Source organism: Myxocyprinus asiaticus, chromosome 45 (assembly GCF_019703515.2).
Source record: "Myxocyprinus asiaticus isolate MX2 ecotype Aquarium Trade chromosome 45, UBuf_Myxa_2, whole genome shotgun sequence".
Lineage (NCBI taxonomy): Eukaryota > Metazoa > Chordata > Actinopteri > Cypriniformes > Catostomidae > Myxocyprinus > Myxocyprinus asiaticus.
In genome coordinates, this window is record NC_059388.1 from 16,620,625 (window position 1) to 16,643,119 (window position 22,495).

Below are 22,495 nucleotides of genomic sequence, written 5' to 3' on the forward strand. Positions count from 1 at the left end.
TGTTAAAGTTTTCTTCCTACTATGTTCTTAGTTTTTCCTTACTATGACAGGCACAGACATTGAGGCTACAAGAGTCCAAAACAAAGAAAATTCCCAGATGTAGTTTATTGTTCAAACAAAATCCCCCAAAAATATCAGAAAAAAATGAATATTTGGTGCATAACGTGGGACTTTTAACTATAAACAAGCCTGAAGCACAATTGGGACTCTTATTTTGAAATGACAGAGACTTGGCTTCGTTACAATGCTAAATATTAACCAAATTACACTTTTTATAGCATATTAGCCTATTTATAGCCTGTTGTACCAAATCCTCCAGCGCCGGCCACAGGGGAACACGGAGGAATAAGAAATAATAAAAATAAAAAAAACTGTCAACTATGGGGATAGATTTTTGCATTTAACGATAGTTCCAAAAAGCAACTTAAATCTGATATTTTATTTAAATTGTAAAGTATTTATACATCATAGTAGTACTCCCTTGGTACAGCCTTCCATTTTTCCTGATTTCAATTAAAAATATATATATATATTTTTTACTGTAATGTGTTACTGTAATGAGAATCATCACTGAAGACAATGGGAATAGTAAAAATAAATCCAGATGTTCTACGATAGTGAAAATTGGGAGGTAAAATGTGATTTTAAGAGTCCTAAAAAAATTTCACAATGAAAAAAATGGGTCATGAAGTGCTATATTATTATTATTTTTTTATTTATTTATTTTTTTTTTATAATCTTCCCTAAGGTCCACTAAGTATTTTTTCTTTTTTTTTTTCACCAAAACAGTCATAATTTAGTAATATATGATCATTTTCCACCCTGTTTTTGGCCCTCTGTTGGAAATGCTTTGTTGCGGCCCAAGCACCTCCTTAAAACTTCAATGTAAACACCCACTGTTCTGATTGGCTAACATCATGCATCCCCTCAAATTCAGCAAACTCAATCAGAAAAGAATGAACCAGTTAAACAACATTATAAAACTAAATTTTACACACAATACACATCCAACACATTGCATTCGAATATATTAAACTGTTCATCTCAAGCACAACTGTTATCACTCAGCACCATAAGCTATCAAACAGCCATGACATTTGAACATGACATGACACATGCTGACATGAGCCGAAAAAGAAAAAAAAACGCACACACATAGTCCAAAGCATGGTGAAATGACACACACATACTGTAGGCCCACTGAGGTGCACATTGCTGAAAACACAAATGTTCAAAGACATCCATCTAGTTCATGTTTACATACACCAACAATTAAAAATAGCGCAGATTACCGAAATAATGCATCCATGGAGCTTTTGTGCTCAAAACAGCAAGAGGCAGCAGCTGAATGACAGAGAATTGCTTCTCCCTTTCAGAGTTGTAACTTGACACAGCGCCTTTTAAAAGCGGCGAGATACATGGCCGTCAAAAAATCTGTGTAGTTCATGTTTATATACAAAATAATTCAAAATAGTCCAGATGGGTCCCCTTTGGTGTTCAGGAACAGTTAGCCACACAAGGCCTGCTCTCTCTCGAACTGCACACCAGTGGGCGGGGCCAATGGTGCAACGAAGCATTTTGTGGGATGTGTAAATACAAATGAGCAATGTGTCATGATGTCACGAACAGACAGATTTCAAAACGAGACGTTTCAGCAGGGTGGCAACTATAAATGCTCTTTTTAGACTGGGGAGGATGTTTTGAGTTCTGAAATGTACAGTGTGTTTTCATAGTACAGTTACCTCTTATATGCTTAATATCAATGAAAATTGTATTCTCCGTTTCATGACCCCTTTAATGGTTCTAAATATAAGCTAAATGTAATTTCATATTTGTCTTTTATTTTTATTTTTGATTTGGAATTAAATATAACCAAGACACAGGTTTAATAAGAATCAGCCCAGTGTGTGTTATATAAAATATATTTTGCTTTTGAAATACATTTAAAATACACAAATATAGCTGTGGTCTAGTGTTTAGCACACATGCTTCAGAAATGTTGAGCTGTGTTTCTCACATGAGAGATGCAGGTTTAAATATGGCTTGAGTTGTATCCCGATCCCATACCCCTGTCTCTGCCCAAATATTTAATGTCTCTTTTCTACTACCACCCCTGGAGTCACGAGTTCGAATTCAGGGTGTCCTAAGTGACTCCAGTCAGGTCTCCTAAGCAACCAAATTAGCCCAGTTGCTAGGGAGGGTAGAGTCACATGGGGTAACCTTCTTGTGGTCGTGATTAGGGGTTCTCGCTCTCAGTGGGGTGTGTGGTAAGTTGTGCATGGATCGCGGAGAGTAGCATGAGTCTCCACATGCTGCGAGTCTCCGTGGTGTCATGCACTGCGAGCCACGTGATAAGAAGCTTGGATTGACTTGTCCTCCACCACCCGGATTGAGGTGAGTAACTGTGCCACCATGAGGACCTACTTGGTAGTGGGAATTGGGCATTCCAAACTGGGAGAAAAGGGGATAAAATAAATAAATAACATCTCTTTTCTACAGTCTCTGTGACCCCTGTCTCTGTAAAAATACAGTAGATTAATAAAATTTATATATTTTTAATACATTTTATAAATCATTTTTTGAGTATTTTATTTATTTATTTTTTTCCTCCAAAAATTAAACCTCTCATAAAGCCATGGACATAAATCAAAACATGTTCTCCTGATGTTGGAGTATGTAATAACAAAAAAATTATTTTACAAAGCCAGATGCGGGTTTATGTTGGTATTGAGATTAGAGAGCAAGGTATCCTGCTCTGATAAATTCCTCCAGAGACAGGTGTCGTATCTGGGTCACGTTTACACAGCAAATACGAGTAGATTACTCTGACCACCTTACCTGAGAGAGCTGTAGATTAGTATCCTACACACAGTGGTGTATGTTTCAACAAATGCAAATGAGGGAATATAATTGTGCATCGAAGGACAGAATATGCCTTTTTTGTCCCTCTCTGTATGTTCTGCAGCTACATTTACACCTTGAGTAATGCAGTTTGAAGGATAAACCATGAAACTTTTATTAGTTATATGCAGTTGAAATTAGATATATGGCAAGCCTGTTCTTATTTACGACCATATTTTAGGATTCACACTGTCAAACCATATAGCTGCCTTAGCATTTTAAAGCTTTTGAATAATTCAACATTTCCAGGCCTAACTTCTCTTTCTCCTTATTCCTTCCCATGTCTTTTTTTATTCCATCTCTTTAGGGGAAAACTTTGATCAGAGCCCTTTGAAAAGGACCTTCAAATCTAAAGTACTGGCACACTACCCAGAGAATATAGAGTCTAACCCATTTGATCAGGATGCTGTTAACATGGTAAGTGGCTTTAATTCTAGAAACCATTTCATTTACCCCTCTTTCTGACTTTGTTCATTCTGCATCTGCTTTTCAGGTAAAGTATGTAATGTTTTTCAGTGTTAAAATACTTCTGTCCCAGCTTAATATGCAGAGACAACCAAAAGTAGGCAATGTTAGCACTTCGCAAAAAGTGCTAACACTAACTCTGTGAAGCTATCAAACTTTGCTTTGTTGCTTGAGCATCCTTACCAGCCCGACACAGCAATATTGGCTCAATTAAAAGCGTGAGAATGGGGTGGGACTATCTGTTTTGCTGACCAATGAAAGATGCCGGGAGTGTTTGGGGAAACCTGTTAAAAAGCAATCCTTATTTTTGCAATTCCGCTTTGTGTCGATAGTGGCACAGAAATGACAGACCTCAACTTTTAAAGTAGTTCAAAACATGTTATTGCTTTTGGGCAAGTAATGTTGTTCTAATGTTGATCGGAAATGTGTATTGGGGCATGTTTAGGCTCGCTGACCAGGTAAGACTTTGTACGATAAATCAAATATATCCAACATGTCTAAACCTGTTTTGTTTCCTCTACAAACATAGATTCCCACACTCAGTCTCGCTGTTTCTTCCATTAGTCATGGGAGATATGTAGTAAACAACTGCATTGATTTACAGTGTCATAACATGTACACATGCACACACACACTCACTCACTCTGTGGTTGCATGCGTTGATCAGTCGAGGGGGTTGTGTTACCATCCCAGAGCATTTAGAGGTAACGGAAACCTCTGACCTATCGGTCCCGTGCCACAAGGTCATTTTTTCTGTAAGCAGCTTAAACGGAAGATCTGAGTCTGCAGTAGTGACACCAGCATCAATTATTCAACCCAAGCTCTCTGCTTACGTCGGCATGGAAACCATTGTGCATGCTCTAGTTCTGTAAAAGAACACCTGAACTCGTATAGCACTGGGATTCATGATGCCATCACATAATTTTTAGTCAAAACTGAAATGACGTTCCTGTTGATTCATTTTTCAAGGCCAGTAGAGTGAGTATTGTAGTAAATACAGCCACTCACACACACACACACACACACACACACACACACACACACACACACACACACTGAAAGAGCTTGAAAGACAGCTTGCAATCACAATTGTCCATTTCTGAGCTCTTCTCTGAGGCCTGGATGAAATTCCCCCCGTGATTACTTCTTCATTTTTCAATTCCATTCTTGACTAATCTTCTTTTCACCTTCACACTCTTTGGTTCTCTTGCCATCCTCTTTCTCCCCCTCTGTCCTTGCTTTTTGCTCACTCTTCAATTTGATCTTTAATTCTCGCTCTCTCTCCTTTTGTGCATGTTCTGCGTATGTCTGGGTGAGTGTGCATGCATTTTTGAATCTCTGCATGTGCCCATTAGTAAGCAGATGTCCTGGTTATGGGCACAGTTAAGCATCAATGGAGCATTGCAGTGCTTGTGTGTCATTTCTCATTAAAGACAACATGAAATCGAAATTTGAGTTTTATGGCTTTTAGTCCATGTGTATTAGCTTTGAATCCATGCATAGTTCACCCCAAAATGAAAATTCTTCATTTACTCATCCTCATGCCTTCCCAGATGTGTATGACTTTCTTTCTTCTGCAGAACACAAATGAAGATTTTTGGAAGAATATCTCAGCTCTGTAGGTTAATACAATGCAAATTAATGGTGACCAGACCTTTCAAGCTCCAAAATTTGCATAAAGGCAGCATAAAAGTAATCCATAAAACTTCAGTGGTTTAATAGATGTCTTCAGAAGCAGTATGATAGGTGTGAGTGAGAAACATTAATATTTAAATCCTCTCTTACTACAAATCTCCACTTTCACTTTCACTCTCTCATTTTGAAAGTGGAGATTTATAGTAAAAAAAGGACTTAAATATTGATCTGTTTCTCACCCACACCTATCATATTGCTTCTGAAGACATCTATTAAACCACTGAAGTCTTATGGATTACTTTTATGCAGCCTTTATGCGATTTTTGTAGCTTGAAAGGTCTGTTCACCATTCATTTGCATTGTACATACATTTTTAAACAGCCAAAGGCAACCAATGAGGTGTTTTTTTTTTTTGTTTTTTTTTGCAGTAAAAATGTCAGCATTAGTCTAAATGGTCAGTTGGTGGGAGACAGAATTTCGTATAGCTAAGCTGACTAGTCAGTATGTGGGCAGAGTGAGTGAAAAGCCATCCTTCAGAGCATGAGAGATGCTTGGCTGTCTTTTGTCTGGCGCCAAAAGCTACTTCCCTGATAATTAATGCAGTATTTACAACTGTTACAAAAAAGTACTGTGGTGGTAACCTGGTATTGATGTATCAAAATATCACTGTACTTGTCATATATACAGTGGCCCTAAAGATTTTTGGGACACTTAAGCCACACTTAAAATTGTGAAGTCTTTGCACTGTAAAACAAAATATGAAGTCGCATTTATTATACAGTATTTACTGTATCTCGATCATTATATTAATCATATATTTAGAGAACTAATACTTGTAATCATTTTTATATATGCAGCCTGCTCTCCATTCATTATAAATTGATTATAAAAATCTCATTGATTTACATTACACGCTATCATTACACGCTATCAAATAATGAAATTATTTGTGTTTTCAAATACACTGCCTGACCAAAAAAAAAAAGTAGCATACTCTAATATTTTGTTGGACCGCCTTTAGCTTTTATTATGGCGCATTCATTGTGGAATTGTTTCGACAACCTTATGCAACATCACAACATTTATTTCCACCCAGAGTTGCATTATATTTTTGGCTGAGATCTTGTATTGATGATGGGAGAGTCGAACCACTCTGAAAAGTCTTCTCCAGCACATCCCAAAGACTTTCAATAGGTTTAATGTCAGGGCTCTGTGGTGGTCAATTTATGTGTGAAAATGATTCCTCGTGCTCTTTCACAATTTCAGCCTGATGAGTCTTGGCATTGTCGTCCTGTAATATGCCTGTGCTGTCAAGGAAGAAAAAATCCATTGATGGGATAACCTGGTCATTCATTACATTCAGGTTATCAGCTGACTATATTTATTGCCACATAACGTTGCTGAGCCTAGACCTGACCAACTGAAGATACTCCAGATCATAACACTGCCTCCAGAGGCTTGTACAGTGGTCACTATGCATGACAGGTGCATCGCTTCATGAGCTTCCCTTCTTACCCTGACACACCCATCGCTTTGGAATAGGGTAAATCTGGACTCATCAGACCACATGACCTATTTCCATTACTCCACAGTCCAATCTTTATGCTCCCTAGCAAATTGAAGTATTTTTTTCCAATTAGCCTCACTAACAAGTGACGTTCTTGTGGCCATATAGCTGTTTAGTCCCAATCCTGTAAGTTCTCGTTGTCTCAAATTGTGCATGTGGAAATGCTCTTACTTTCTCTATTATTATAGCCATGAGTTCTACTGTTGATTTTTACGATGTGACATCAAGCATTTTAGTGATCTCCAATCATGATCGTTTCTTCCGACCATATTTCTTCCACGAAGCTGACGGTTCACCACTATCCTTTAAGGTTTTAATAATGTGTTGGACAGTTCTTAACCCAATTCTAGTGATTTCAGCAATCTCCTTAGTAGTTTTCTTTGCTTGATGCAGGCCAATAATTTGCCCCTTCTTAAACACAGAAACATCATTTCCACGACCACAGGATACATCATCCGACATGGTTGTTTAAGAAATGAGAAGCTACACATTCTATCAGTTAGGGTTAAAAGAATTGTTGCCAGCTGAAACATATGAATCGCTGCAATAATGATCCAATCATAAGCTCTTAAGTATCTTCTTTTTAAATCCAAATGGGATTTATTTTTATTTTTTTGGCCATGTAGTGTACAGTGCGTGTAAAAAATCATGTTGGTTCTAGCATATTTTATTTCCAAAAGCCACTTGGTTTGATATTTTCTATTTAATGCTGTAACGTTCACACATTTTTTTTAAGTGTGACTTAAGTGTCCAAAAGTGTCCAGATATGTTTGGTACCATTGTGCCATCATCTTCACACTGGAAATGTACACTGTATAACGCATGCATATCTCAGGTTGGACAATAAAGACAGCATTATGCAATGAGCAATGTAATAATAATTGAAGCAATAACTCATACTCTCTCTCTGTCTCTCCAGCTCTGCATGCCCAAAGGTCTCTCTTTCCGAACTCAACGTGACTGTCTCACCCCACAGTTCCACTCTTTTCTCATTACGAGAGAAGACGGTTCTCGCACTTATGGTTTCGTCCACACCTTTTACGAAGAGGTCACCAGCCCTCAGATCTGCTCCGCTATGCAGACGCTACACCAGATGCACCAAGCCGAGCATAACGCATCTGCCCACAAATGCCCTTCATCCTCCTCGTCATCCTCATCTTCCTCATCTAGTATGGACTCTTTAGCCAGCAGCCTGGATGAAGTTGAGTCTCCATCGTCCTCACAATGTGCCCACAGAAGCTGTGGCTGCATGGGCGAAGGCTACAACTCCCTTCGCGACACGCTGTACGTGTCTAAAGCCATGTGTCTGATTACGCCCATGCCCTTCATGCACGCTTGTAAACATTTTCTGTCCCAGCTCAACCGTGCTGTTATGTCCAGTCAGCCACCTCCACTCCCTTTGGAGAGCTACATCTATAACATCTTGTATGAAGTACCCTTGCCCCCGCCCGGACGCTCATTAAAGTTCCATGGTGTGTATGAACCAATCCTGTGCCAGAGGCCTGGTGTCGGAGAGCTGCCACTGGCTGATTTCCCACTGGGTGAGGCCTTCCGGTTGTTGGGGGTGGAAAATCTGGTGCAGCTTTTCAATTGTGTCCTACTGGAAATGCAGATCCTCCTCTACTCACAGGGTAAGACACCTAGAGTTTCAAGAAATTAAAGACGAGTTGACAAGAAATGTTCAAGGAATAGTTTACCCAAAAAACGAAAACTCTTGTCATCATTTACTCTTACCCTCTTGTTGTTCCAAACCTGTATGAGTGACTTTTTTTTTCTGTGAAACTAGAACCCAAAAGTGATCTATATCTTCTTGGGTCCAAAAGAAAGACCCCAAAGTGTCATAAAAGTAGTCCATGCAATTCCTGCGGCCGATTCCAAGTTAAACGATAAATTTTAGTAAGAAACAACCTTTAATTTAAGTAACGTTTCAGTAAAATCTTGACATCCACTTTGTGTTAAAAAGTGCTATGAGAGAAGCTTATTCAGTTACTTGCATGTTCAAGTGAGAACTTTGTTTTTAGCACAAAGAACTGCTAGCTATTAACCGCCATTGTATTGAAAGACATTTCCTTTTGTGTCCTGCATAAAAGTCATGGGTTTGAAACGACATGATGATGAGTAAATTATGATGACATTTTTATTTTTGGGTGAACTATGCCTTTAATGGTGCTTTTTGGCATCTTATTAATATCCTTACAGAGTTCAACTTTTTTTTTTTTTTTTGCCAAACCTGCCAATGGAGGGTGAATTAAGAAAATATACCATCCAAAAAGATGTCTAACTGGACAAAATATTGGTAACACTTTTATTAACTACACGGCATAAAGTATTTGTAAAGCATTAGTTTGTTGTTAGTTAATTATTTATAACTCGTACCTAAATTGTTAAAACATTTATTAATATGTAGGTTGAAATGATGAAATTTAGTGTCCAAAAAGATTTCTAACTGACCATGATTTTCTTTTTTTTTTTTTTTTTTTTTTTAAAACAGTATTTTATTTAAAAATATTGGTAACACTTTACATTAACTACACAGTATAAAATATTTATAAAGCATTAGTTTATTGTTAATTAATTATTTATAAACTCGTACCTAAATTGTTAATACATTATTTAATAGAGTATATACAAATAGTATGTTATTCACTTTTTTGTTGTCTAATAAATTCATGTATAATCAGATTGATAGTGGTTTTTCATCCTTGGTAAACAACTTTTAAGAGTAACGGATCATAAATATTTTATCAATCATATATAGTTCTCACTTTAGATTAGGTCATGCAAAACACTTAGCTAGCAATTAGTTATTGCTTTATTACAACCTTTAAGCATTAATATTGTAATAGTAAACACTTCTAAAACAGTGATTACCACATGAACAAAGGATAAATGTTCTGTATATCCAGTTTATAACATATAGAAATGTATATATAATTTCTTTATTAACTACTGTATGAATTTATGTCTTAATGTTCTTCTTTACCACTGGTTTGCATCAACTGAAATCCATTATTAGGTATGGATGAAGAATAATAATAATAATAATAATAATAATAATAATAATAATAATACATAGGATGAAAAAGTAAAACATTATCAAACTACTTATATCTGAACTTATTGACCATAATAAATCATTTGCTACTAAATGAATAACATACTATTTCTATTGAGCCTATTAATGTATTACCAGTTTTGGATCAATAATTTATAAATGATCAATTAAGTATAAACTAATGCTTCACAAACACTTTTTATACCATGTAGTTATTACAAATTGATACCAAAATATTTTATGTAATTTTTTTTTTGGTGAAATATAAATAAAACTTTTTTAGCTGTTTTTGCTTTCATATTTGTAATAAACATCACAGGTCACTGGGTTTTTCACAGCAATATATACGAAATGTTGATGAAACGTCTCCCGATAAAACTGGTAAAAAAAAATAAAAAAAATGTGCCGTGACACTGTGATTTTGTTCCTCATTTTTATTATTGTGGCTTAATTTGACACATGTGATATCACATTGAGATCTACAGAAAAACTTTAGGCATCCAAGATAAACCTCTTATGGCAAATTTTCCACTGAGGCAAAAGTTGTTAGAAGATGCATGAGTTGCGACTGATGTTTTCATAAGTAGACTGTTTACATGCCTATAATCATTTTTACAATTTGACTTTTAATGTTGCCTATCCTGATTAATTAATAGTACCAGCCAACTGGCGTGTAATTTTGGGACATTTACTTGCCAAAGCCCTTTGATGTGTGTACATATTTTGAGACTGTTGTGTCTGCATTTAAAGATCATGTGAGTTGAGTCTTGACTGTATGCAGATCAGTTTAGCTTAACGTTTAAATCTCAGTTCTTTTGCTCTCAAATGCGTCTCTGCAGGGCCTTTGATGTGGAGACTGGATTAAAGTAGAGGGGCCTAATGAATATTACATTATCCTGCAGCGGCACATATGCTTTTCAGCAAACACAAGCTGAAACACATGCTAATGAATTCTTCTGAATGCTCTCGATATAAACTAATGATGCGAGTTTATGAGAAGCATCTATTAATAATCACATTGCTCTGTTTTAATTAGTCTGCCCTGCAGTATTAAGTAATAGATTTTCTGTTTATTTTATAGACTACCAGAGGCTTATGGTGGTTGCAGAGGGAATCACAACGCTGCTGTTCCCTTTCCAATGGCAGCATGTGTACGTGCCCATCCTGCCTGCTTCTCTACTGCACTTCTTGGATGCCCCTGTGCCCTACCTCATGGGCCTGCAGTCCAAAGAGGGCACGGACCGCTCCAAACTGGAGCTGCCTCAAGAGGTAACACATGTACAAACCGCACATGCTTGCACTCTAAAACACATTTGCGCTCTTTATCTCCGCACAGCCACTTAGAAATCCTTGGGATGTCGATGCAGCCATGAAGTGGGCTGCTATTCTAAGAGGCTTTATAACTGTGGAGCCAGTTTGGCTCGTAACGATGGGTAATCTGCATAAGAGAATGCCCTCTTAGGTGGCCTTTGCTAAAAATAGGTTTTGCCTTTGACAAGTTAGGAAGCTTTTCTTTTATAGTTCCTTCTTTTACATGTGACCTCCTCTCACTGTCTAGAGTGACACTGGTAGAGGTTGGCCAATAGTGTTTCTTTGATGCCGATTATTTTTTTTTATGTTTGTGTCCAATAACTTGTATAGAGAGAGAACCAATTTTTAATTGTTTTATTTCTGCTTTTAAACACAATAATAAAATAATCATTAGACTACAACAATAATAACAATTCATAATGATTAATAATAATGATAATAATCCTAACCCTATTTATTTGTTATATTTATTATTATTAAAAAAGATCATTAAATAATTATTATATATACTAAAAGTACTAATAATCATATTATTTATTCATTTTATTAACTGTATGCATTATTAGGACCCAAGCCTTGAAGAGTCTGTAGCCCCTATTGCATCCGTTAGTTTTCCGTATTATTATTCTTCTTCTTCTTCTTCTTCTTCTTCTTCTTCTTCTGGCTGGGAGTCTATGGCAGCCAATAGAACTGTACGGAGAGTAGGAAATTTTAAATTTGGCACACTAATAGGGGTGATCATGAATAGCCCCCATATCATATTTAGGGTCTCTAGGACATACTCTATAGCGCCACCTGGTTCAAGCCCAGCTCTGGGCAAGTTGAAAACAGTTTAGAAGTTGCAATGAACATTGTATCCAGACTGTTCTTTCTTTCCGTTGTGTTTGATGTCAGCTATATCGGCTCTCCACTATTTTGAATATTATTTTAAAAAAATTATCTTTTGAATGCTTTGTTGGATTTGAATGAAAATTGGGATGCGTCTTTGACATCAAGTCCTGAGGGTACCTGAGCTGTTTGAAGACCGCACACATATAGTTTAAAAAGATAACCCACACTTGTGTGCTGACTCTAAACTCAGCTTGTCTCTTTGGCACTCATTGAGCATGTCAGCTGATTGGCACAATGTGTTAAACACTGGACTATAATTCTAAAAGTCATGGGTTTGAATCCCCACCTACGCAGGTCATATGGTTTGATTTCTCTTTTACTGGAGCTCTTTGTACTGTGCTTACTGAATCATTGCAGGGCTAATTGAATTTTGATTTTCATCTTTGCTTTTTCTCCCCAATTTGGAATGCCCAATTCCCAATGTGCTCCAAGTCCTCGTGGTGGCGTAGTGACTGTGTAGCAGAAGATGAATCTCAGTTGCCTCCGCGCCTGAGACCGTCAATCTGCGCATCTTATCACGTGGCTTGTTTAGGTATCGACCCACAACTTACAACGCACCCCACCGAGAGCGAGAACCACATTATAGCAACCACGAGCAGGTTAACCCAACGTGACTCTACCCACCCTAGCATCCGGGCCAATTGGTTGCTTAGGAAGCCTGATTGGAGTAATTTTCATCTGTTGAAACGTTACTTCAATATGAAGTTGATCATGGTATCCCCTGTGTTTGGCTGTGCTTAATGTCAGCATAGTATGACACTCTGGTGGCTGTCAACCACGAGGCAGCATGGTTCAGTGGATTGTGCACAGAGCTGTAATATGGAAAGGTACAGGTTCAAACCCTGCTTGGGATGACTTAAACCAGTGTGCATTTACAAAATACACCATAGCCACTCTGAGGGTCCTGTAAGCCATAAAGGCCATATTGGCAATTTAAGGGACTTGGCCCTGGAATGGCTGCCTGCTGCCCACCGAAGTGCGTAGTAGTAGTTAGTAGTAGTAGTAGTAGTAATAGTAGTAGTAGTAGTGGCAGGGAGTCAATGGCAGCTGAAGGAAAATTATTAAATTTGGCACACTGATAGGGGTGGGCATGAATAGCGCCCATACCAAATCTGGGGTCTCTTGGACATACTCTATAGCGCCACCACCATGTCAAAAATGCACTTTTTTCTTTTGAGCGTATCTTTTGAACCATTTGACCTAGAGACATAATTTTTTTGTCTGAATACTCCCCTCCAAATGATTCAAATGGACCCCTTACATTAAAATCACATTACAGTGGCCTCCATCTTGGATTATGATGTTTACAGTTTAAACTTTTCACACCTTTCAAATTTTGACTGATTTTCCCAAACATTGGCTCAAAATAATCTCCAGACCGAGCTGCACAGAAATGACTGTTCAGAAATTACATTTTGGCTTTTGTTTAAAAGTTAACAAGGTCAATGTTTAAATGGATTTGAGGCTGTATCTCGGCAACCCTTTGTCCTATCAAACGAAACATGGTATGCTTCATGAGGACCATGGTCTGAGGGCACATGCAGAGTTTTGCAACAGCACCACCTATGAGTCAAAAGATGCTATTTTTGCCCGTAACCTTTGAACCGCATGCCCTCAAATCACGAGGTTGGTGTCTATGGATTCTGTGGGTCATGAGGATTTCAGGAATACTTTTTTTTTTTTTACAAAATTGAAATTTATAACAAAATATAAATTTTAAATACATTTTCGGATTTCAAAGAAAATTAGTATGCATCATCGACATGTCCTGATGATACTTGAGCAGTTTGGAGACAGTGCCACCTGTAGTTCAAAAGAACCTACACTTGAGTGCTGAAGTCTCTTTGCCACTCAATAGGCATGACATCTGAGTGGCTCAGTGTGGTACAGCACTGATTTCTAGTTCGAAAAGTTGTGGGTTTGATTCCCAGGGCAACCAGTGTTAGAGTTGATGTTATATTGTACTGGAGGTCTTTGTATTGTGTTTACTGAATAGTTGCTGGGCTTATCAGAGCTTATCATTTCTGTTTCTTGTTCTTCTTTGTCTTAGTGTTATTCTTCTGATGTATATGGGAGTGATATCTTTTGAAAGGATTGAGAAGTTCACATGTAGTTCAAAAGAACATGGTCTATTTAGCATAGTTATCATGCTACATGCTATGATAGCTTAGCATGCTAATCAGTTAGCATGCTAACTTTTGGGTTTTCTGTCTTATAAGGCTATTTGATCACAATGCTATCCGTAGGCAACATTAGTTTAACATGCTAATCAGCTAGCATGCTAATCAGTTAACTATATCAGGACCAGGCTGTTCGTTCTTTCTGCTGTTTGATCTCAGCCTTATCATCTCTCTACCTGTGTGTGTGTGTGTGTGTGTGTGTGTGTGTGTGTGTGTGTGTGTGTGTGTGTGTATATATATATATATATATATATATATATATATATATATATATATATATATATATATATATATATATATATATATATATACATATACTATATTGCCAAAAGTATTCGCTCATCTGCCTTTAGACGCATATGAACTTAAGTGACATCCCATTCTTAATCCATAGGGTTTAATATGACGTCAGCCCAACCTTTGCAGCTATAACAGCTTCAACTCTTCTGGGAAGCCTTTCCACAAGGTTTAGGAGTGTGTTTATGGGAATTTTTTACCATTCTTCCAGAAGCGCATTTGTGAGGTCAGACACTGATGTTGGATGAGAAGGCCTGGCTTGCAGTCTTCGCTCTAATTCATCCCAAAGGTGCTCTATTGGGTTGAGGTCAGGACTCTGTGCAGGCCAGTCAAGTTCTTCCACACCAAACTCGCTCATCCATGTCTTTATGGACCTTGCTTTGTGCACTGGTGCGCAGTCATGTTGGAACAGGAAGGGGCCATCCCCAAACTGTTCCCACAAAGTTGGGAGCATGGAATTGTCCAAAATCTCTTGGTATGCTGAAGGATTCAGAGTTCCTTTCACTGGAACTAAGGGGCCAAGCCCAGCTCCTGAAAAACAACCCCACACCATAATCCCCCCTCCACCAAACTTCACAGTTGGCACAATGCAGTCAGACAAGTACCGTTCTCCTGGCAACCGCCAAACCCAGACTCGTCCATCAGATTGCCAGATGGAGAAGCGTGATTCGCCACTCCAGAGAACGCATCTCCACTGCTCTAGAGTCCAGTGGCGGCGTGCTTTACACCACTGCATCCGACGCTTTGCATTGCACTTGGTGATGTATGGCTTGGATGCAGCTGCTCGGCCATGGAAACCCATTCCATGAAGCTCTCTACGCACTGTTCTTGAGCTAATCTGAAGGCCACATGAACTTTGGAGGTCTGTAGCAATTGACTGCAGAAAGTTGCCGACCTCTGCGCACTATGCGCCTCAGCATCCGCTGACCCCGCTCTGTCATTTTACGTGGCCTACCACATCGTGGCTGAGTTGCTGTCATTCCCAATCGCTTCCACTTTGTTAAAATACCACTGACAGTTGACTGTGGAATATTTAGTAGCGAGGAAATTTCATGACTGGACTTGTTGCACAGGTGGCATCCTATCACAGTACCACGCTGGAATTCACTGAGCTCCTGAGAGCGGCCCATTCTTTCACAAATGTTTGTAGAAGCAGTCTGCATGCCTAGGTGCTTCATTTTATATACCTGTGGCCATGGAAGTGATTGGAACACCTGAATTCAATTATTTGGATGGGTGAGTGAATACTTTTGGTAATATAGTGTGTGTGTGTGTGTGTGTGTGTGTGTGTGTGTGTGTGTATATATATATATATATATATATATATATATATATATATATATATATATATATATATATATATATATATATAATATTATTCAAAACTTGTTTACTCTCAGCTTCGTATGTCTCTTCAGCAATTATAAAACCTGTGGTAATGTGGTCCAGTGGAATGGTGCACTATATCTCTGTCCTATGGTTGTCGAAAGATTGCTGCTTTAAGACCAGCTTTGGATGACTGGTAAAATTGAGTATTTGCAAAATTCATTATAACCGGTCTGTTCTTTCTTTCTGCAGTGTTTGATATCAGCCATATCAGCACTCCACCCATTTGAATACTTTTTACATTTAAAACATTCTGACTCATCTTGGTATATCTCTTCATCACCTGTAAAAAATGTGGGCTAGCGGTCAGTGCGCCATGCCTTTTGTGTTCTTGAGATCAAAAGATTTTCAAAATACTTTATGATTGGTCTGTTCTTTCTTTCAGCTGTGTTTGATATCAGCCATATCAGCACTCCACCCTTTTGTGTACTTTTTAAAAAAAAAAAAAAATTTTTTTTTTTTTTTTTTATTATTATTATTCAAAACATGCTGACTCTCAGCTTTGTATGTTTCTTCAGCACCTGTGCCGATGTGGTCCAGCGGTAAGGTGTACCACACCTGTGTGCTGTGGAGATTGAAAGGTTGCCAGCTTGACATCAGCTTGGGACAACTGGAAAAACTTTTGAGTAATTGAAAATACATCATGACTGGTTTGTTCTTTCTTTCTGTTGTGTTTGATATCAGCCATACTAGCACAGGACCATTTTAAATACATTTTTTATTCAAAATCTGCTGACTCTCAGCTTGGTATGTCTCATTAGCATCTGTGAAACTTTTCTGTTTGGGTGAAGTAGTGTGGGGTTGCTATGCATATCGTATTCATGCAGTGTGTTGTGCTTACTATGGTGTAATGCTTGCCATATCTGAGATTTTTGAATTCTGTTTACTAAATGGTTGCTGGGCTTTTCCCCAAGCAAATTTTAATTTTCCCCTTTGTTGAAAAGTTGCATGAATATAAAGTTGATCATGGTAACAGCTGTCCTTGGCTGAGCTTGGTATGTCCCTTTGTTGACTGGCAATTCCGGCAGTGTAGTGGATAGCACACTGAACACTAGAACAGAAAGTCATGGGTTCAAATCTGTGCTTGCTCTGTGAGATCTTTGGGTTGTTTAGTGTTGTTTGGTGTTGTGCAGTGGTTGCCATGTTGGTGCTTGGACCCATAATGGTTGCTTGCAGCTATATTTATTATAAATAGTTAAAATTATAATAATGTAGCTTAAAATGCTACATGTACATCTCACTTAAAGGTGCAGTATTTAAGATTCAGAAACCCTTGTTATTAATGACACCTGTGGCTGTTAAGTGAACTGCAGCCAGCTACCTGTTGCTCGTGTTCGCGCGCACACTCCATTGGGATGCGAGCATCGACCAAAACAATGACGCAACATGAGTAACGTACATAGAGACTGAACATGATTCACCAGCATCATGCTGACAGATGAGGTAGCATAATTAAAATTAGTTATGCTTGTTTTACTACAAACTTTGAGACTGCATATTATATTTGACTCTCCAGTGTTGGAACGGGGCTAAAACAAAGTGTGGAGATAGGTCTGACTATGTGAGACTGTAGTTTGAAGTAATCACTTTTCTTTGCATGATAAATTGACTGCATTTATACGAGTAGCCTATGTCGGCGTTAGCTAGCTAGCCAGCTTTATCTATAGCTGTTAGTTAAATTTGGTGGATGATGACAGTAGCTGTTTATAAAATAGACTGTACATTATAAATATGTTGACACAATTCAGTATTAATGTGATTCCATCACAACTGTCATTTTGATATATCGATGCGCTATTGTTTTATAATAATAGAATGTATATATTTTCTGTATAACCAAGTTACGTTATACTAATGAATGGAGCTTTTTGCATTATCTTGAACATTGTCTAGTATTCATTTCATGTGATTTTACATTGCATTGTAGTTTACCTTGCTGAATAATTACAGATTAACATTATGTCAGTTACTGTGAATCAGCATACCTGACTTTTAGTATAAAGAGAAGATCGTTGAAATTATTTGAATGTTATGAGACAAGGTAGCTTGCAATTCGTCAACGTTAGCAGGTAAGATTAAGTTAGCTAAAATTACACAGATCAATCCTTATGGCACTATATTTGCAGTTATGTAAGCTTACCTGTCCAATAAGAAGAACGCCAATTCAGGGTCTGTTTTGATCCCCAAAACTGAACGAAGGTCCCTCCAGGAATCAGATGCCCTGCCGATGTTCACTCTAGTTTTCGCTCGACCACGATCACGTTTCCGCTTAGCCAGACGGGATTCAGAAGATAAATGTTTTTTTTTTTTGGCTTACTGAGTTTGTGTAGGAGTCGGTGTTGTGCTGGGAGCCGGACATTTGCTGGATTCCATCTCTAAGATAACGTTACCTAGTGTTTCAGACTGTCTGTTGACGCTGTTGAATAACGGAAGAGAAGCTACCATCTGAGGCAAGGCTCTCGGGAGCGCGCATAAACGTCGCATACTTTGGATTTTCCCGGCAAAAGCGACCCGCTCCCTTCCCATGAAAATTAGTCTACAGGCTTTAATAGGCAACCTAGGAAGTCCGGGAAGGGCTCATTTTTTTTAAAGTTGCGTTACAAGCCATTCACACATTGGCAAATAAGGCGAATATTACATGAAAAATTTTACATATTGCACATTTAAGCATGAATGGCTGTTAAATTGAATAATTAATGAAAACAACACATTAGATGATTTAATTAATTTACCTATGAACACACAGTGCAATGCTGTTGCCTTATGCTGTTCCTTAGAGACCCAACAAATGGTGCCATTTATCATAAGATAATTTGATAAAATACAAAAGTGTAAATAATTGTAAAATATACTGTACTGTTCAAAATGGTTAGGCTCTTTTGAAACATGCTGCCTAGTGAGAATTTCTTCAAAAAGAATGCCTTACATAGTTTTCATTTATCAATTAAAGTCATACAAAGTCCAATAAACATAAAAAAGATAAATCAATATTTGGTGTGACCACCTTTGCCTTCAAAACAGCCCCAATTCTCCTAGGTACAGATGGACATTTTTTCATAGCTGTTGGCTTCTTGGAGAATTTGCCACATCTGTAATCCCAGACTGACTCAATGTTCAGTGGGGGATCTGTGGGGACCTTGTCATCAGTTGCAGGGCTCCCTGTTCTTCTATTCTATTTGCAAAAGGAATGTTTGGGAGTTTTAAATGTATATTTCCTATCAGGGATGGGCAAGAGTACTCGGGTACTCAGACGTGGCAGCAATGATCGATCATGAAAACGATGATCGATGGTGATAAAGCATGATGTGACTTCTCACTTAATTCGAAATTCAGTGACCATTACCTGACAACTAAACACAAACGTGTCAAAGAGGGAGCTTATTTTTAATTTTGAGATTGATTACGTTGTGATTTTGAGGGGTAGATTGATTGTCAGAGACTTCTCATAGCAACCAAAACACATACGTCGCTGCAATACTATCATACGATCATCAAAAGAGAGTGCAATTAACTGTGCTTTGAATACCTGTCTTTGCAAAACGTTTGCTAAACATGTTTTTATTATCATTTAAATGTAAGAACTTTAACTCGTTAATGGATATTTTTTAATAAAAATGACTGTAAACCTACCTGTCCTGGGTGCCGAAATGTTTGCGTGAAGTAACACACACCTGCATCTCGACAAAATGGGAGTTAAAGATTTCCGCACGAGTTTCCAAGTTGGAAGTCTGACATAATGTGTCATTCCGTTGCACTTTCCCCATTTGAAAGGTGGAAATTCCGACTCTCCGAGTTGAATGGAACGCTTCATGAATCATTACAGCAACAACAATACAGAGCATCACGGCTTTCCCCACAGGAGCGAACACTTGGGGAGAAACACACACATACACACCAGGCGCGTGTGGTAGTGGACTCAACGCGCTGCAAGTGTGTCAATCAGCTAGACAGAGCATAGCTTAATGGAACATAATGCAGCGTCTTCAAAACTGAGCTTCAACTTAACACGCATATTAAAAACACAATGGTTAAGGCATCTCCTTTTAAGCCAACAGCGATTTTAAAATAAACGGTTCAGACAGTCACAAAAAACTGGTGCACACTTACTTAGATTACTACAGTAACCTGAAGGAAGAACAGACAGATGCGCGTTGTGCACATTCTTTCATTGAGTTGGGCGAATCTTCACATAATGACAAAATATGATGCATTATATTTTGATTATGCAATATTTTGTAAATTTTGTAACAGATTATTTTATAACAGCCTATAATAACGAATAGATGATACACTGGAACAACAAGGCACAATGCAGCAGCCAAAGACGTTTGTCAGACATGTTGTTGTTGTTGTTGTTATTATATATACAGTTATGTACATGTCATTGCCTCTCAAGTACTCAACGAATAATTTGTCCGAGTACTCGAGTAGACAAAATGCTTATCCCTATGTCCTACTGTCACACAAAAGCTGAAGATATAAATAACCATCTTAAGATAAATGTTTTTGTGAAACATCTTATGTGCCTAAGACTGTACTGTATCTAAAAAAATATTGGTTGAACTGATTATGATGATGTCTATCTCTGGATGATGGGGGAACCGTGTCCACCATACTCTGACTGTTTTTTTTTTTTTTGTTGACTTATGGTATTAACTTGATTCTTTGTTTCTTTGTAATTATTCACAGTTTGTCTATGTGGATGCTGTGAATCTCCTACCAGTCTTTCCCACATCCTCATCCCCAAATCCCATTTTCCGTAAACTCCAGATCCAGATTTCCTACTAAGCATTCTCTTTGAAGTCTCACTGACCCAGAAAAACAACAAGATACAGAAGGAAGGGGAGAGAGCAAGAGAGATTATTTTGAAACAGCTGCATGCTTTTGGGTTCTGTTCTCGCTGTTCTATTATTTGTGAGAGTAAACAGGGCTTCCAGAACTTCGAAAGTTCCTGTAATTAACCATACATTTCTTTAGAAACAATGGGTTTGTGTTAATGCACAAACTGGGACCCTCACAGTTCTGTCTTGAGCTTTTGACCTCTTATAGTCTGTACTGTTGAGTCATCTCTTGAGAGCCTGATTCTGCTAAAATGCTGCTGGTCTAACAGTCTTTCCCTTGTCCTTGCTTCTAAACCACCTGAGGTTTGATATAAAAGCACTCTGAGGAAGGGTCACAATGACATTCAGTTACAGTTAAAAACTCTAGCTCAAGTCCATTCCCTGTACCCTTAAAAACACAGATTCTAAATAAAGCAATCTATATGGGCACTTATTTTTGACTTCTATTGTTTTTAAAGGTGCGCATACTAAGTTTTACACCTAAATATTGAAAATGTTGACTCACATTGGGGGGTGGGGTTGGGTTGCATTTTGACCTTCAGCTTGGGCAATAGGTTCTCTTTTTGTACATGACCTGCTGAATACTGCTCATTTTATCTCCGTTCACTTTTGGTTTGTGTAATATATGAATCATGTGTCAATCAGGTATATCTACAACGGCATCTGTAGCTGAAAACTTGCATGTTGTAAAAAATAAACAAAAATTACTTATTACACAAACAAATAAAGCTTTGGCATTGGAAAAAAAACAAAAACATTTAGGAATTTTATAATTTTTTTTTTTTTTTTTTTTTTTTCATTTGAGAATGTACCCCCAATAAGGAGTCTACAAATTTGGCCATCTTCTGGTGACATTTTTCATTTTTCTTTTTTGCACCCAAACTGAAGCTAGGTCACTCACTCACTCACTCACACTCACACTCACTCACTCTCACACACACACTCTTTCTGACAGCCTGTCAGCTTTGTGGCCTGACAGAACTTTCTGCTTCTCTGCTTGACTTATTTATTTTTACAGCAACAGCTTGAGGGCATTTTGTCTGCATGAGTTTCATTGCATGTGAATGAAGAGCATCACAGTTCCTCTGTCTCACACATGGTGAGAATTATAATGATGAGCCATAACATTGATTTAACATAATTCCAAATATTGGCTTTGGTTATTAGGTCAGTACAGCTGATGATGTGCAACACTGGGTTAGTGTGTTTTTGTGTATTGTAATGTCCCAGGGAACGTTTATGTTTGTTTTGGATGCACATGACAATGGACTTGGATTAAATTATAATCTTGGTGTTAATGTAGTGTTAAGGCAATTTGTTAAATTTTTTTTTTTTTTTAACCGTGATTTAAATTCTCTGCCCATAAACCCGAAATACACACATCAGCACACATACACAAACACAAATTTCCATTATGTCAGGCCATTATCATAATTATGTTGCATTATACTTGCAAATGGGTGCCGCAAGTTGAAGTGTAATTAAACAAAAAGCTTAAATGAGCAGACTGGTGACAAAAAGAATGCTGTACAGCAGACTCCAACTAATGAAATTGTGTGCGGTTTGTAGCATAGGGGAGAGTGGGGTAAGATGTGTCACCCCCTTAATCTAGCAAACTGTGTCCAATTTGTGTCACCATATATTTAGAAAGGGTCCATCATTGAAAAGTACCCTTGAGAAAATTACATTTTGTATATAAACAGTATACTGGTGAATTTTCAATATCAAGTCAATGTTTATTTACACTTTAAAACAACCAAAGTGTACAATTTAAAATGCACAGTATTAGAATTAGGAGACAAGAAAAGGGGATAAATAGTAAAGTACCAAAGAAAGAGAATAAAATAACAAGAATACATTAATGAAAAAATAAAATAAGAAAACTGTTTGAAAAGGAATAACCAATTACCTTTGAAACTTGGTAAAACCTCCAACATTATCAAAATCTAGAGAATATGGAAGAGGA

General features: G+C 37.7%; 1 protein-coding gene across 7 annotated transcripts in view; it reads left to right on the forward strand.

Moving 5' to 3' along the window:
- The window catches only part of LOC127435093 (DENN domain-containing protein 5B-like), a 70,259-nt gene that overhangs the window by 21,139 nt on the left and 26,625 nt on the right, over positions 1–22,495 (forward strand). For all 7 annotated transcript variants that reach the window (XM_051688271.1, XM_051688272.1, XM_051688274.1 and 4 more), the window contains 3 exons: positions 3,209–3,318; positions 7,488–8,199; positions 10,705–10,892. In XM_051688271.1, the coding sequence (XP_051544231.1) occupies positions 3,209–3,318; positions 7,488–8,199; positions 10,705–10,892 (1,010 nt within the window). The remainder of the gene's footprint in view (positions 1–3,208; positions 3,319–7,487; positions 8,200–10,704; positions 10,893–22,495) is intronic.